This window comes from Bos grunniens, chromosome 16, assembly GCF_055505025.1.
Source record: "Bos grunniens cultivar Pamir isolate PY7600 chromosome 16, Bosgru_T2T1.0, whole genome shotgun sequence".
NCBI lineage: Eukaryota > Metazoa > Chordata > Mammalia > Artiodactyla > Bovidae > Bos > Bos grunniens.
The window spans coordinates 4,515,805-4,530,094 of NC_141180.1; the positions used below are offsets into that span (position 1 = coordinate 4,515,805).

Consider the following 14,290-nt stretch of genomic DNA (forward strand, 5'->3'; position numbering starts at 1 on the left):
CACCATCTTGAGTGTTGTGTTTGGGTTGCTTTTACTTTTCTGTGTGTGTCTATTGTAATTTTGAGGTTTGTTGTTCCCGTGAGGTGTTGGTATAGCAGTCTATACCTAGAGTTCTTTAGCATTTGTTGCAAAGTTGGTTTGGTGGTGCTGGATTCTCTTACCTTTTGCTTGTCTGTAGAGCTTTGATTTCTCCATCATCTCTGAATGAGAGCCTTGCTGGGTAGAGTATTCTTGGTTGTAGGTTCTTCCCTTTCATCACTTTAAATATATCGTGCCACTCCCTTCTGGCCTGCAGAGTTTCTCCTGAAAAATCAGCTGATAACCTTATGGGAGTTCCTTTGTATATTATTTGTTGTTTTTCCCTTGTTGCTTTTAACATTTTTTTGTCTTTCATTTTTGTAAATTTGATTACTGTGTGTCTTGGCGTGTTCATTGGATTTATCCTGCCTGGAACTATGTGGGCATCCTGGACTTTGTTGTGAAAAAAATATGGGAATCTTTGTTAACTGTAGGATGCTTTATGATAAAAAGAGAACACTTAAATTGGAGGGATGCTTATCTTAAATAACAGTTTTAAATTAAGAAAATTACCTTTACTTCTCATATTTAATTTTTAAATCTTTGGGTTTTTTTTAACATGGCATATGCCAGCAAATTTGGAAAACTCAGCAGTGGCCACAGGACTGGAAAAGGTCAGTTTTCATTCCAATCCCAAAGAAAGGCAATGCCAAAGAATGTTCAAACTACCGCACAGTTGCACTCATCTCACACGCTAGTAAAGTAATGCTCAAAATTCTCCAAGCCAGGCTTCAGCAATATGTGAACCCTGAACTTCCTGATGTTCAAGCTGGTTTTAGAAAAGGCAGAGGAACCAGAGATCAAATTGCCAACATCTGCTGGATCATGGAAAAAGCAAGAAAGTTCCAGAAAAACATCTATTTCTGCTTTATTGACTATGCCAAAGCCTTTGACTGTGTGGATCACAATAAACTGTGGAAAATTCTGAAAGAGATGGAAATACCAGACCACCTGATCTGCCTCTTGAGAAATTTGTATGCAGGTCAGGAAGCAACAGTTAGAACTGGACATGGAACAACAGACTGATTCCAAATAGGAAAAGGAGTTCATCAAGGCTGTATATTGTCACCCTGTTTATTTAACTTATATGCAGAGTACATCATGAGAAATGCTGGACTGGAAGAAACACAAGCTGGAATCAAGATTGCCGGGAGAAATATCAATAACCTCAGATATGCAGATGACACCACCCTTATGGCAGACAGTGAAGAGGAACTCAAAAGCCTCTTGATGAAAGTGAAAGTGGAGAGTGAAAAAGTTGGCTTAAAGCTCAACATTCAGAAAACGAAGATCATGGCATCTGGTCCCACCACTTCATGGGAAATAGATGGGGAAACAGTGGAAACAGTGTCAGACTTTATTTTTCTGGGCTCCAAAATCACTGCAGATGGTGATGGTGACTGCAGCCATGAAATTAAAAGACACTTACTCCTTGGAAGGAAAGTTATGACCAACCTAGATAGCATATTCAAAAGCAGAGACATTACTTTGCCAACAAAGGTTCGTCTAGTCCAGGCTATGGTTTTTCCTGTGGTCATGTATGGATGTGAGAGTTGGACTGTGAAGAAGGCTGAGCGCTGAAGAATTGATGCTTTTGAACTGTGGTGTTGGAGAAGACTCTTGAGAGTCCCTTGGACTGCAAGGAGATCCAACCAGTCCATTCTGAAGGAGATCAGCCCTGGGTGTTCTTTGGAAGGAATGATGCTAAAGCTGAAACTCCAGTACTTTGGCCACCTGATGTGAAGAGTTGACTCATTGGAAAAGACTCTGATGCTGGGAGGGATTGGGGGCAGGAGGAGAAGGGGACGACAGAGGATGAGATGGCTGGATGGCATCACTGACTTGATGGACGTGAGTCTGAGTGAACTCCGGGAGTTGGTGATGGACAGGGAGGCCTGGCGTGCTGCGATTCATGGGGTCACAAAGAGTCGGACATGACTGAGCGACTGATCTGATCTGATTTTTATGATAATTTAATTAGAAAATATGTGACTGATTTCTGGTTTTGTTTTCTTTGAATTCCTAGAGACACAGTTTCTGATAGAGAAAATTATATTAAGTTATAGAAAACTTTACAGGATAATAGCTTTATATTCATTGCACACTTACCTTGAATAGTCATGGCGTTATCATAGTATCATTAGTATAGTTATCTGTATTCATTAATTGGCATTTTATGGTTTTCAGGTAGACATGACATGACATGACTTTAACAAAATTAAAAGAAGTAGGGCTTGTTCTTTTACGAATTATAGTCTTATTTTCCTTCTTGGTATATAAGAATTTGTTAAGCCAGCATATTTAGATTTATTGTGCAGATGCTGATAATGTCTGAATAACTATCTTTACTTTATGGGGGATAAATATGTGTTTCGGGTAATGTGTGCAGCCACTGTATATGTATGTATCTGTCCCATTTTACAAGTAGACACATATCTCTGTATATGTACTCTCACAGCTAAATTTTTTGTTTATATTTCTAACCACTTGCATCCCAGTATTTATTATAATTTCACCTTTTGATTGTATTTTTCTATAATTAAAGTTTGATTGTTTAGTTTTAGATTCACACACTAACAAAAGAGGTAAATTTTGAGCCCTTTGGCAGTTTTTTTCCTTGTTACTTTCCACCCTTACTATGTTTTCCCCAAAGCTGCCAGAATGCATGTTTTCTTGCAGTACTAATTTTACTTCTCTGAGCTAGTTAATTGTGCTCTGAAATGATAGCCAACTTGTGGTCAGCAGCTTATTTGTAAAAGCAGACCATGGTACACTCTAGTTGAGACTGTCATCCAGCCCCGGTCTGAATTCTCTCTCTAATCTCATGGCATTAGGAAACACACACAACTGCACGTGGAGTAAGACAGTAGCAGGCCCTGTATCGTGAGTATCTCCCTGTTCCTTAGGACAGCCAAGTGCAGGAGTATGTGGGCCCCGGGCAGGATCTGCGCGAGAGGCCTTGAAGAGCAGTCTCGGTCTCCCGCTCACCTGGTCTGTGCTCTGCACGTTTGATCACCGGGCCTTCTGTACATCAGCTTTCTCAGCTTCTCTGCCCCGTCACTGAGCTTGCAGGCCTTCAGTTCACACAACTTCGAGAAATGGACCACAGTTCCCAAGTCCACGTTCTTGCTGAAGAACATAATCCAGCACATGAAGAGCAGGCATTAGTCTTTGGCTCCGTCTGCTCTCACCGTTGAGGGATGGGATGCGGGGAGACCATGTTACCAGGGGTGCTGGGAGGGTGTCTGTGAACGGAGAAGGGGTTCTAAGGATTGTGACGGTATCTCAAGGGATTTTTGCTATTTCTAATTGCTTTATAATGCTATTTTCCAAAAAGTCATCTTTGCAAAGAAAGAAAAAAGAACCATCTATATTTTGGGATTGTTAGAGGCTGGATCTTTGTCCCACAAACCTGAAGCTTGGTTAAGGTCAAGGTCAGCCTACCTGATGGGCTGCCATGGCCTCCATTCTCCCAGGAGATGGGCCATGCACACAAACAGAAGGACCTTAGGGTACAGTATTTGCATTTGGGCACAGACATCCGGAGGGAGCAGGCCCCGTCTGCCGCTTTCTCTTTGTGGTCTGATGCTGCAGACGCTTCCTCAGTTCACTTCTTGGAGATCATCCAGCTTCATTGATGTAACCAAAATATGATGCAGTATCTTGTGGAGGAGACAGAAAGCTGATGCTAGAATCGTGTGTCTGTTACTCTGTGATGATTCCCCAAATCATCACGTCTCTCACGCCCGGCCCTCCAAGTTGTAACAGTAGGATCTGAGCACATTAAGACTCTCAGTTAAATACAGAAGCAATTCTGAGAATGGTTAGATGTGGTAAAAGAAAGAATCTAGATATAAGTAAATATGTGAGAGACACTAACATTTATCTCATTTACATTCTAATTATTTCCAACAGTAAATTAATATCTTACAAAGAATTGTGGAATAAAGAATTAAAATTCACTTAGATAAGATTCACTGCAGTGACCAAGTGTAGTAAGGAGCTAAGCCCCCTTCCTGTGCTTAGCCTCTGACATGAACAACAGGAAAAACCCCACAGCTCCCGTGATTCATAGCACACACAGGTTTAGAAAGCCTTCGAGCAGGCTCACGCCATCGGGGGACCTGGGACCGGATGCTCACAGTGGAGAGGGCGCACCCAGGGGAGACGGGCATCCCCGTTTGGAGAGACAGGGTCCAGTGCAGCCTCGTGATGGATGGGCGGGGCTCAGGCTCATCAGAGCCTCCCTCGGAAACACCCCCTCCTCCTGGCTGTGGCCTCCGCTTTCACGTGAGAGTTGAACTACTTAAAGACACAGAGAGGCTGCAAGCAGAAACAGCCCTGTTGCAGCATTCTCTCTCCTCCCTGCTGTGCCTCCTCTCTCTCCTGTTAGTCCTGGCCTGTGCCTGGCAGCCTCTTTCATTAGAGTGCTCACATGATCAGGTTCTCTAAAGACGGGCTGGGTAGTGAATTCAGGTACCTGAAAGCAAGGTTCTCCAGAGACCTGTGGGATTTGGTGATCCAGATAATTTTGATGTTTTTACTACTGTTTCCCAAACCTGAGTTGTTACAGAGTTGAAGTGATACTGAAGTGTGCTCGAGCAGCCTTGGCAACCAGGAGGAGCAGGGGCGGTTCCTTGGTTAGCAGAGTGTGTATGTGTGTTTGTGTGTACGACAGGATTAGTTTAAAACTCCCAACAACCCAAGCGAGAGTGAGAACTGTTTTTTTACCCGTGATTTTTCAGATCTAGAAACTGGGAGCATAGAGGTTAAGAAATGTGCCCAAAGTTCTACAGTATTAAATAGCAGAGCTGTTGTTGTTCAGTCGCTGTCTTGTCTGACTCCTTGAAGCCCCATGGACTGCAGCACGCCAGGCTTCCCTGTCCTTCACTATCTCCCAGAGTTTGCACAGACTCATGTCCATTGAGTCGGTGATGCCATCCAAACATCTTGTCCTCTGGATGGAAAAGCAGATGGACTGATTCTGGAGTGTGAGTCCCTGGCCACGACTCTCCTGCCTTTGCATGGAGAGGGTGCTCACAGAGGAGGAGCTGTTCTTGACAGGGGTATGGACCTTACAGCCAGAAAGACTTAACTTTGAGAAAGGTACTGGCATGTAGCATGGAGCCAGACACAACTCTGCAACTCCATGGACTGTGGTCCACCAGGCTCCTCTGTCCATGGGATTCTCCAGGCAAGAACACTGGAGTGGGTTGCCATTTCCTCCTCCAGGGGATCTTCTCTACCCAGGGATCCAACCCGTGTCTCTTGCATCTCCTGATTTAGCAGGTGGATTCTTTCACCACTTCGCCACCTGGGAAGCCCCAAGCCTTAGTTTTTGCATTTGTGAAATGATAGTAATGATACACGCTATCTCCCTAGGATGCTGCGGCCATCATAGACAATGTGTATAGAGTATCTGATACAGGAGGCACTGAGCAATCGGCAGCTGTCTATTCGTACACAGACACGCTTGTCGAGCTTTAGGTCTTCTACAGCAGTGGTGCATCTGACTCTCTCCTCCTTCGGTGACTCCCAGAGTCACTAACAATCCTGCAGTCACGGTGGACCCTAGATTATCTGTCTTCATTCTAACTAGAGATGTCCTTAGATCCCAGTTCATGATTTGGAAAAAAAATACACAGCTTTTTATTTATTTATTTATTTTGACCAAGAAATCTCTTGGCTTGTAAGTTCCTAAGACATTAAGTGTCATTTTATTGTCAGATTATCAATACAAAGAATGTGGACTTGACTCATCCACTCCTCGTCTGTTTGCTTATCCATTTGAGAAGACAGTCTTGACTATATGAAGAACCTCCTGTTTGCAGTTTTCCAGGCAGACTTGTGTAACTGCAACACTTTATCTTTGTCCATTTTTCAGAAGAGGAAAATGAGATTTGGGTCATTTAAATTCTAAGAATGTATTTTAAAGTAAAAAAAAAAATCAAAATTTATAATCTGTGTGCTGTAGAAAAGAGCAGAAACTAAAATGTGTGTTGTTTAAAGCTTCTGTTACTTAGCTTAATTTTGAAATGGATTGTGAGTCTGTATCTACTCCCAGCAAACAGTAATTTGTGTGTTGGTCTGCTAATTAGTAGGGTTATTTCCCGTTTTGTTGATGAGGCTTAAATAAATGTCAAGGGTACAGCCATGGTGCTCTCCCAATTAGGCTTCTCATTTATGAACCCCAGCCCTCTTCCCTTTTGTGTGCAGATGACAGTTCGGGCAGCAGCCCCAGCCTAACAGGGCTCCAGGGAGAGCCTCCTCCTCTGGTTTTACCGAGAACAGGCCCAGTCGTGTCCAGGGAGAATACGGCCACAGTCACGGCCGGAGCCGCGCTGTTCTCGGCTGCAGCCCCACCTCCTTTCATGCGCTTCATTTTAGAACAAAACACTGCAGACTTAGCGAACAATGTCTAGACCAAGTCTGTCATCTACAATTATGTTTAAAGTGCTGGCTTGTAAAAATGCATTGGAATTTCTAAGAATGAGAAATTAAGTCATATGCAAAATTTATATGAACCTAAGATACTGCTCCATATTTAATAATATTAGCCCTTTTTAACTTCTCCAGTCATCGTAATGTGTGTTGTCTGTGTGCCTCACAGGTGTGTGCGCACACACGCGCACACACACACACAACACTGGCCCAGGGAACAGTGAGCAGGAGTGTCGCCGTATGACGTGTCAGCCTTAACAGATGGATGGCCCTGAGCAAGCAAAACCAGCACAGTAAAATCAGGTGAAAGTGGAGGTCGAGGCTTCCTGTTGTTCAGCCCCATTAAAACCCCGGCACATATTCCACTCTTAACTATTTCACGTCTGGGCCGAGTGGCAATCCCCTCAGGTTTATTTTCAGCCCATCTAGTTAATTATGTAAGAGCTGCGTGAGGAAGCATGACTGGAAGGTTATTTTTGCATTTGTACTGTAAGCTGTGTGACTGTTGACAAATACCCACGCTTGGAATGCAGTCAAGACTTAAACCCAAACACAGTGTTTACAAATACACTCAACAGTCGTAATTCCTCCTAATGGACCAGCTACTATTAAATTAGCGGCCACTTACTCTGTTTTTCAAATACATTCACAGACTAGTAGTCCAAGATAGAAAAAGTTCTTTTGAGTGCAGAAATAAGGAAGATGTTTATGCCATAATATACAGTCTACATGATTTTCCGTTTTTTTTTTTCCCCGTTATATAAGGTGATAAGGTACACTTCAAATGCAATTGCTGTCTTTTTGAGTCTTTATGTTTTTATTGGTTTGTAAGTCTTCCTGGTGGATTTGGAATACAGCACAGCAGCAGTGAGCCCATTTTATAATTGATGAGTAATGTAACCTCATCTTTAAAGAACGTGCTTAGAAGTTACATATGCCTTTCTGGCCTGTGGAGACTTACAGGTAAGGCATTTCAAAGCCACATTTCAGTTGAATGGGAATTTAAATCCCCGTGTGTAAGCATGTTTTAAATATGAGCAGGCAAGGTGGTTTACATTTTACACAGAGTAAATCTCATGTTTTAAAATCCTGCCAATGAAATCGTTTCTGTGAAATTAACAGGAAAAAATAAAAACTTAGATTCTCTTGCTTATTAGTTCCTAAGCTTAATGAATGGTGGGATATCCACACTAGTAGGGTGTGGCTTATAGTGTGTTTATGACACACTTTTCATCATTGAAATTCAGTAGAACCCAGGGATGAAATCAGTGCAATTAAGGACAGTGTTTCTTGCTCAAGTGACATAATAGATTTCAGAAAGTGACACACTTGTTGGGATCTTTGGAAAATACAGTCCACTGAATAGCTTTGCTTTATCTGTCAAGAAAGAAATGGCAGAGTCACTGGCTTAGAGGGAGGTAGCCTCTTGCTTCTTCTGGGCAAGAAAAAAGAGATTGTAAATCACAATGAGAAGAATAATTGTGACTTCAGGGGAAGGGGGAGGAACTGGGTTGTGAAGGAGGGCCAGGTATTTGGAAAAAATACTTAATATAAATCTTACCAAGAAATAAAAATAAGTTTAACCAAATAATGTTAAGCCAGAAAAACCATTAATTTTTTGTGTTTAGCACCCTGTTTACTTTGGTTCAGTGCTGAGAATTGTGTTACTGTGATTAAGGAAAATGTTGAATTAAAGTGATCAGAAAGGATTAGAGAAGTATTAAAGTCTGAGAGTTTCAAATGATAAAATATTTTTTAAAAATAGCTTAAGTGTGTTTCTACTAAAAGATGCCCATAAGAAGTACTGCCTACATGAATCATGGCTTAGCAGTCTTTGTCCAAAAGTTACTCTTTCACACAGACTTTCACATGGACTTCCCTGATAGCTCAGACGGTAAAGCGTCTGCCTACAATGCGGGAGACATGGGTTCAATCCCTGGGTCAGGAAGATCCCTGGAGAAGGAAACGGCAACCCACTCCAGTATTCATGCCTGGAAAATCCCATGGACCGAGGAGCCTGGTGGGCTGCAATCCATGGGGTCGCAAAGAGTCAGACACGACTGAGCGACTTGTGTGTGTGTGTGTGTGTGTGTGTGTGGCATCTATTTGGTCTAGTTTATAGCAATGTCACTAATCTATAAAATTGATATTTTAAGTTCAGTTTGAAAATTTGGGTACCCTATTGTTGATTTAAATAAAGCTATTTTTCTCTGTTGTTTTCTGTTGAAATAATATTAATTTTGAACATGTCAAATTTGATTACAGTTCACATCTGTGCCCCCACCCTCACCCCCAAAACCTCAGTTACCGGTGACAAGGGTGCCCTCTAGTGAGTTCACGTGATATTTTCTTTCCTTGAAGAACATGGTTGCACAGACGTAAGATCTGCCGCTCTCTTTTGGAGACACAGTCGAATACACACTTGAAAATTTTATATTGTCATAAAATTGTTCAAGAACATTATCTTCTCAAAGAAATAATTCAAAACCAACTCCTTATTTCACCAACTGGCCAGGACTTCATTTCTAAAATGAACAATACCTAGTATATTATAAAGACTTAGGTGACAATGTTCCCTGTATTCTATGAGATCTTTTTAGGTTGAAATGTACCTTTTTAATGTTATCATTTTACTCTTCAGATTTATTGCCAAAATTGGCTGTGTCACTTATCACAGTCTTGAGACAAAAACAAAGATACATAAATTTATCTTGAGCTTAATCTTAAATTTAAATTGAGCTTCCCTCGTGGCTCAGATGGTAAACAATCCACCTGCCAATGCAAGAGACGTAGGTTTGACCCCTGGGTCAGGAAGATCCCCTGGAGAAGAAAGTGAAATCCCATTCCAGTATTCTTGCCTAGAGAATTCCATGGATAGAGGATCCTGGGGGGCTACAGTCCATAGGGTCACAAAGAGTTGAACACCGCTGAGAGACTAACACTTCCACTTTCAGGACCAGTCTAGAATTCACATCCGTAATCACACCTCAAAGATCTCTCTGTTGCCTTTAACTCTTTTCTTGTGAATCTTTAATTATTTTAAGGGCTTCTGGTGAAAATGACGACAGCTCTCTATTCCAAATTTTACAGACAGATTGTTATTTTTTCGCCAGGCATCCTGCGGTACAGAAATGGTGGCTGTCTTCCCGTTTTGTGTGTAAGAACTGCTTTTCAGGTTGGTCAGAGATCAGCGTTCGTGTCCATGAAAAGAAAAGCCAGTCTTGTCTTTGTAGGGGTTCCTGCTGCTGCCGGTAGCATCCCCAGGAGAGAGAAACTGTCAGGAGTGTCAATAGACGTGCCGCTTCAGAGTATTATGGGACCTGATTATAATTGGAGCTGGATTTATGTCTGTTACACATGGTGCTATTTCCTGGTGCAGAACATAAAATACTAGCATAGTAGATAAATACCTTAACGAGTTACACAACAGGACTACCTTATCTCAAAGTTCTTCACAGTCTTTCCAGCGCTCGAGTCTAACCCTGGCGATTGTGCCGCACTCTCATCCCTCTTGGCCTTCGTCAGGCTCTGACATTTGTAAAATAACGCTTTTGAAACCCAGATAGAATTGCAGTTTCTGCTTAGAGTCTTGCTGCCCTCAGTACTGAAACCGTTTGGTGACTCCGCACATACACACACATTTATGCTTATTACGTGTGGGTACGGTGACCTGAGAAGTGCAGTCCAGCTACAGTTACTTTATAAATTAGATGTATTATTCCTTCACCATGTGCTTTTTACAAACATAGTTTATTAAGGTGGTTGGAAATATTTCTGCTAATCAGTGCCAACTTTTTAGCTGCTTGTTCTAGCTAGAATCATCATCTTCTCTTCAGCTGGTGAAAGCAATCAAATGCTAGGTTATATTGAAAATAGTGTGGACTCGCTGTGTGCCAAGAAACCTTTTAAAATGTGGAGCTATTGAACCCCTGTCAGCAAAAGTGAAATTGCAAATAGTTTGCCATTTATCAAAGGATTATTTATTTATTAACTTATTTATTTAGCTTTGAGAATAATGTTTTAATAGTCTTCTACAACCTCTTGTTTTTACACTAATCAATAATCTTTCAGAATGGAAAAGTTGCAAAATCTCCCTCAAAATTTGCCTCATGAAATATTAAAGAAGATAAAAATAATGAGACAATGTATTTAAAAATACTTATAGTGAACAAGTTACTTGGTATTTGGACAGTCCTAAAAAGCTGGTCTAATTATTCACAGCCATGTTGCATGTGAGCTCAGGACAAGACCCTCACCCAGTAACCATGGTGGGGAGAGAGGGGCCTTTAGCCGGTGAGGCCATTGGAAAGGTTTTCACGTCATCTCTGATCAGCCCTGGAGAGGCAAATTCTAAAGCACTGTGTTTCTAGAAGATATTGAGACACTTTTGCCAAACTGAACTTCCTAAAGAAAGTCAGAACCACCTGAGGGAACTTGCTGACATCAGTAAAAGGACTTCTGTCCCAGGGTCTGTTCTGAATTCAATTTATTCTGTCTCTGAAATCTAATGCGACAATTTCTTTGGTCTAATTCTAGAGTGGTCCTCAACTTAATAACGATGTTAATTAAAGTAAGCGTCCGTGGATGCAGTTAGTACTGTAGGGTGGGCCAAGTGTGGACAGCTCCCTCGTGGAGTGTGTATCACATTCAGATCCACAGAAAGCGACCTGAGTACCTGCAGTGGCTGGTTTACAGCCTCCAAGGTCCTGTGCTTCTTCTGATCTCCGCCACGTGCTCGGACTGGGTCACTTGCCTCTGTTGATGACCTGTAAATGACCGTCATAGACCAACTCTGACAGACGCTCCTTCACCGGCCTGTTTACTCCTCCTGTTCACACCTTAACATCACCCTCCTCGCTGACCAGGAACACCCCATGTGGGAGTGTCAAGATCTCAAGTTTTTGAGTATTACAGACCTGGATGGGAAACCGGAAAGACCGGAAGACCAGGAAACCGGCCTGGCCTCTCACGTGGCACTTGAATTTGAGCCACTTTCCTACCCTCTTCTAGCCTCTTAGCCTTAGCGTCGGTACAACGAAGCTACCTCTGTTCACGCCCACAGAGATCCCCTGCAGAAATTCCAGTTAGTGCCGTGATGGAACCTGTTCTTACAGCACCTCTGGATGCTTGCTAAGTACAAGGGGGTGCTGTCCTGGCCCGCCTGCGACTGCAGCACCTCCCCGGGCGCAGCGAGCAGCCGCCCATGTGGGGAGCAGGACTTGGACCCGTTGAGGGTCCCCCGCGGCCCTTGGCGCTTCTCTAGTTTGTGTTTGTTAATCCCTCCCCCCCTTTCCCTTTGTGATTCGGTTTGTGTTTTCCGTTTGAAGTTTCGTACACGCGCGTGGTGGGACGTGTTTACCACAGTAAGGTTAGTTCACATGTCCCTCGCCTCACGTTAACTGCCCTTCACTTACTGGGGTGATAGTGAGGATCCCTCTTGCAGCTTTCAGGTGCCCAGCGAGGCACTGCGAACTGTGGTCCCTCTGCTCTGTAAGTCCCTGGACTTGCTCATCTGGTAAGGGCAGGTTTGTAACCTTTGACCACAGCTCCCCAGCAACCCCTCCACCTGGTTCCCAGCCCCGGTAACCAGCGGGCTACTTTCTAAGAGTTGAGCTGTTTTAGGTTCCGCATGTAAATGAGGTCATGCAGTGTTTGTCTTTCTCTGTAGGACTGACTTAGCATAACGCCCTCCAGGTTCATCCGCGCTGTCACAAATAGCAGGATTTCGTTCTTTCTATGGCCTAACGGTATCCCACTGCATACATAAGTACGGCATTTTCTCTTGTCTGTTCATCCACCGATGGACACTTGAGTTGTTTCCGTATCTCAGCTGTTGAATAGCACTGCGGTGAACACGGGGATCTCTACAAGACAGTGACCTCACTTCCTTCTGATAATACCCCGGAGTGGGGCTGCTGCTCACACGGGGACTGATTTCAGTCTTTAGAGGAAGCTCTGTGCTGTTTTCTGTTATTGCTATGCTGACTTCCATTCCCACCAACAGTGGGAAGGGCTCCCTTTTCTCTGCGCCATCCTTCAGCTTTTGTTTCCTCCTTTCTCTTTGATGATGGTCCTTCTAACAGGCGTGAAATGACATCTCACTGTGGTCATGATTGGCCTTTTCCTGATGACAGGTGATGTTCAACACCTCCTCAAAGCACTTCATGGCCATTTGTCTGTCTTCTTTGGAAAAATGTCTATTCAAGTCGTCTGTCCATTTTCTAATCAGATATTTATGACTTTTGCTATTGTTATTGTTCGAGTTGTATGAGTTTCTTATATATTCTGTATATTAATCCCTTATCAGATACATGATTTGCAAATACTTCTTTCCATCCCATGAGAGTGGGGAAACTTTGATTTTGTTGATGATTTATTTTGCTGTGCAGAAGCATTTTAGCTTGATGTAGCTCCACTTGTTGATTCTGCTTTTTTTGCTGGTGCTTTTGGTGTCATATCCAAAAAAATCATTGTCAAGACTAGTAACAGGGGGCTTTTTCCCTATGTTTTCTTCTACTCTCTGAGTACTTACAGTTTCACATCTTACATTTAAGTCCTTAACCAATTTTGAGTTAATTTTTTGAATGTGCCTGTGTGCCAAGTTGCTTCAGTCGTGTCCGACACTGTGCAACCCTAGGGACCGTAGCGACCAGGCTCCTCTGTCCATGGGATTTTCCAGGCAAGAACGCTGGAGTGGGTTACCATGCCCTCCTCCAGCAGGTCTTCCTGACTCAGGTATCAAACTCATGTCTCTTATGTCTCCTGCATTTACAGGCAGGTTCCTTACCACTGGCACCTCCTGGGAAGCCATTCTGTGAGTGATACCAGGTTAAATTCAGGCAATTTCATCTTTTTCATGTGAATATCCAGTTTTCCCAGCACCACTTACTATACAGACTACCATTAAGTACTCTTGACTCCTTTGTTAAATGTTACCTGACCATAAGTGCATGAGTTTATATCCAGGCTTGTGATTCTGTTCCATTGATGTATGTATCCTTCATACTAATACCATACTATTCTGATGACTATAGCTTTGTAATATGGTTTGAAACCAGGAAGTCCAGCTTTGTTAGCTCAGTTTTATTCTTTCTAAGGCCTATTTGGTTATGTGGCATCTTTTGTGGTTCCATGTACGTTTTAGGATTATTTTTCCAGTTTTCATAAAAAATGGCATTGGCATTTTCATAGTAATTGCATTGACCCTATAGATGGCTTTGGGTCATATGAATATTTTAGAAATATTGACTCTTCATGTCCATGAACACAGGATATATTTCCATTTATTTGCATCTTTCTCAATTTATTTCATCCATGTGTTAAAGGTTTTGTTGTATAGATCGTTCACTTCCTTGGTTAAATTTATTTCTTTGTATTTTATTGTTTTTGATGCTATTGTAAATGGCATTGTCTTTTTTCAGAGAGATCATTGTTAGTGTATAGAAATGCCAGTTTAGATCATTTTTATTTACCTGTTTCAAATTGCTTGTGAGCCCAAAGAATGCTTTATTTTTTATATCATATAACCTTTTACATTTCTGTTGTTCAACTTAACTCTCATAGATTCCATCTCTCTGCTGTCACCCCATCCGTTTATGCACATTGTCCTTCTTTTTGGTTTTCAGTTTTTATGTGTAGTGGTTGTTGAGTGATGGGCCCCCTGTGTGAAAAAGCAGTAGAGGAAGTTAAATAGTACTCGCACCCAGAAATGCTGTGATGCCATCCGTCAGAGGTGGGGTTCACCACAGGTTGAGCTGGGCGGGGTTTTGTG

General features: G+C 42.4%; 1 protein-coding gene across 34 annotated transcripts in view; it reads left to right on the plus strand.

Annotated features, from left to right (window-relative positions):
• DENND1B (DENN domain containing 1B) overlaps window positions 1–14,290 on the plus strand; it is a 279,101-nt gene that overhangs the window by 242,384 nt on the left and 22,427 nt on the right. For 2 of the 34 annotated variants that reach the window (XM_086343209.1, XM_086343213.1), the window contains one exon: window positions 2,985–3,226. The exons of the other annotated variants lie outside the window; for them this stretch is intronic. In XM_086343209.1, coding sequence (XP_086199335.1) covers window positions 2,985–3,041 — 57 coding nt within the window. In that variant the 3' untranslated portion in view covers window positions 3,042–3,226. Of the gene's footprint in view, window positions 1–2,984; window positions 3,227–14,290 lie in introns of those variants that run through there. 34 annotated transcript variants of the gene reach the window in all.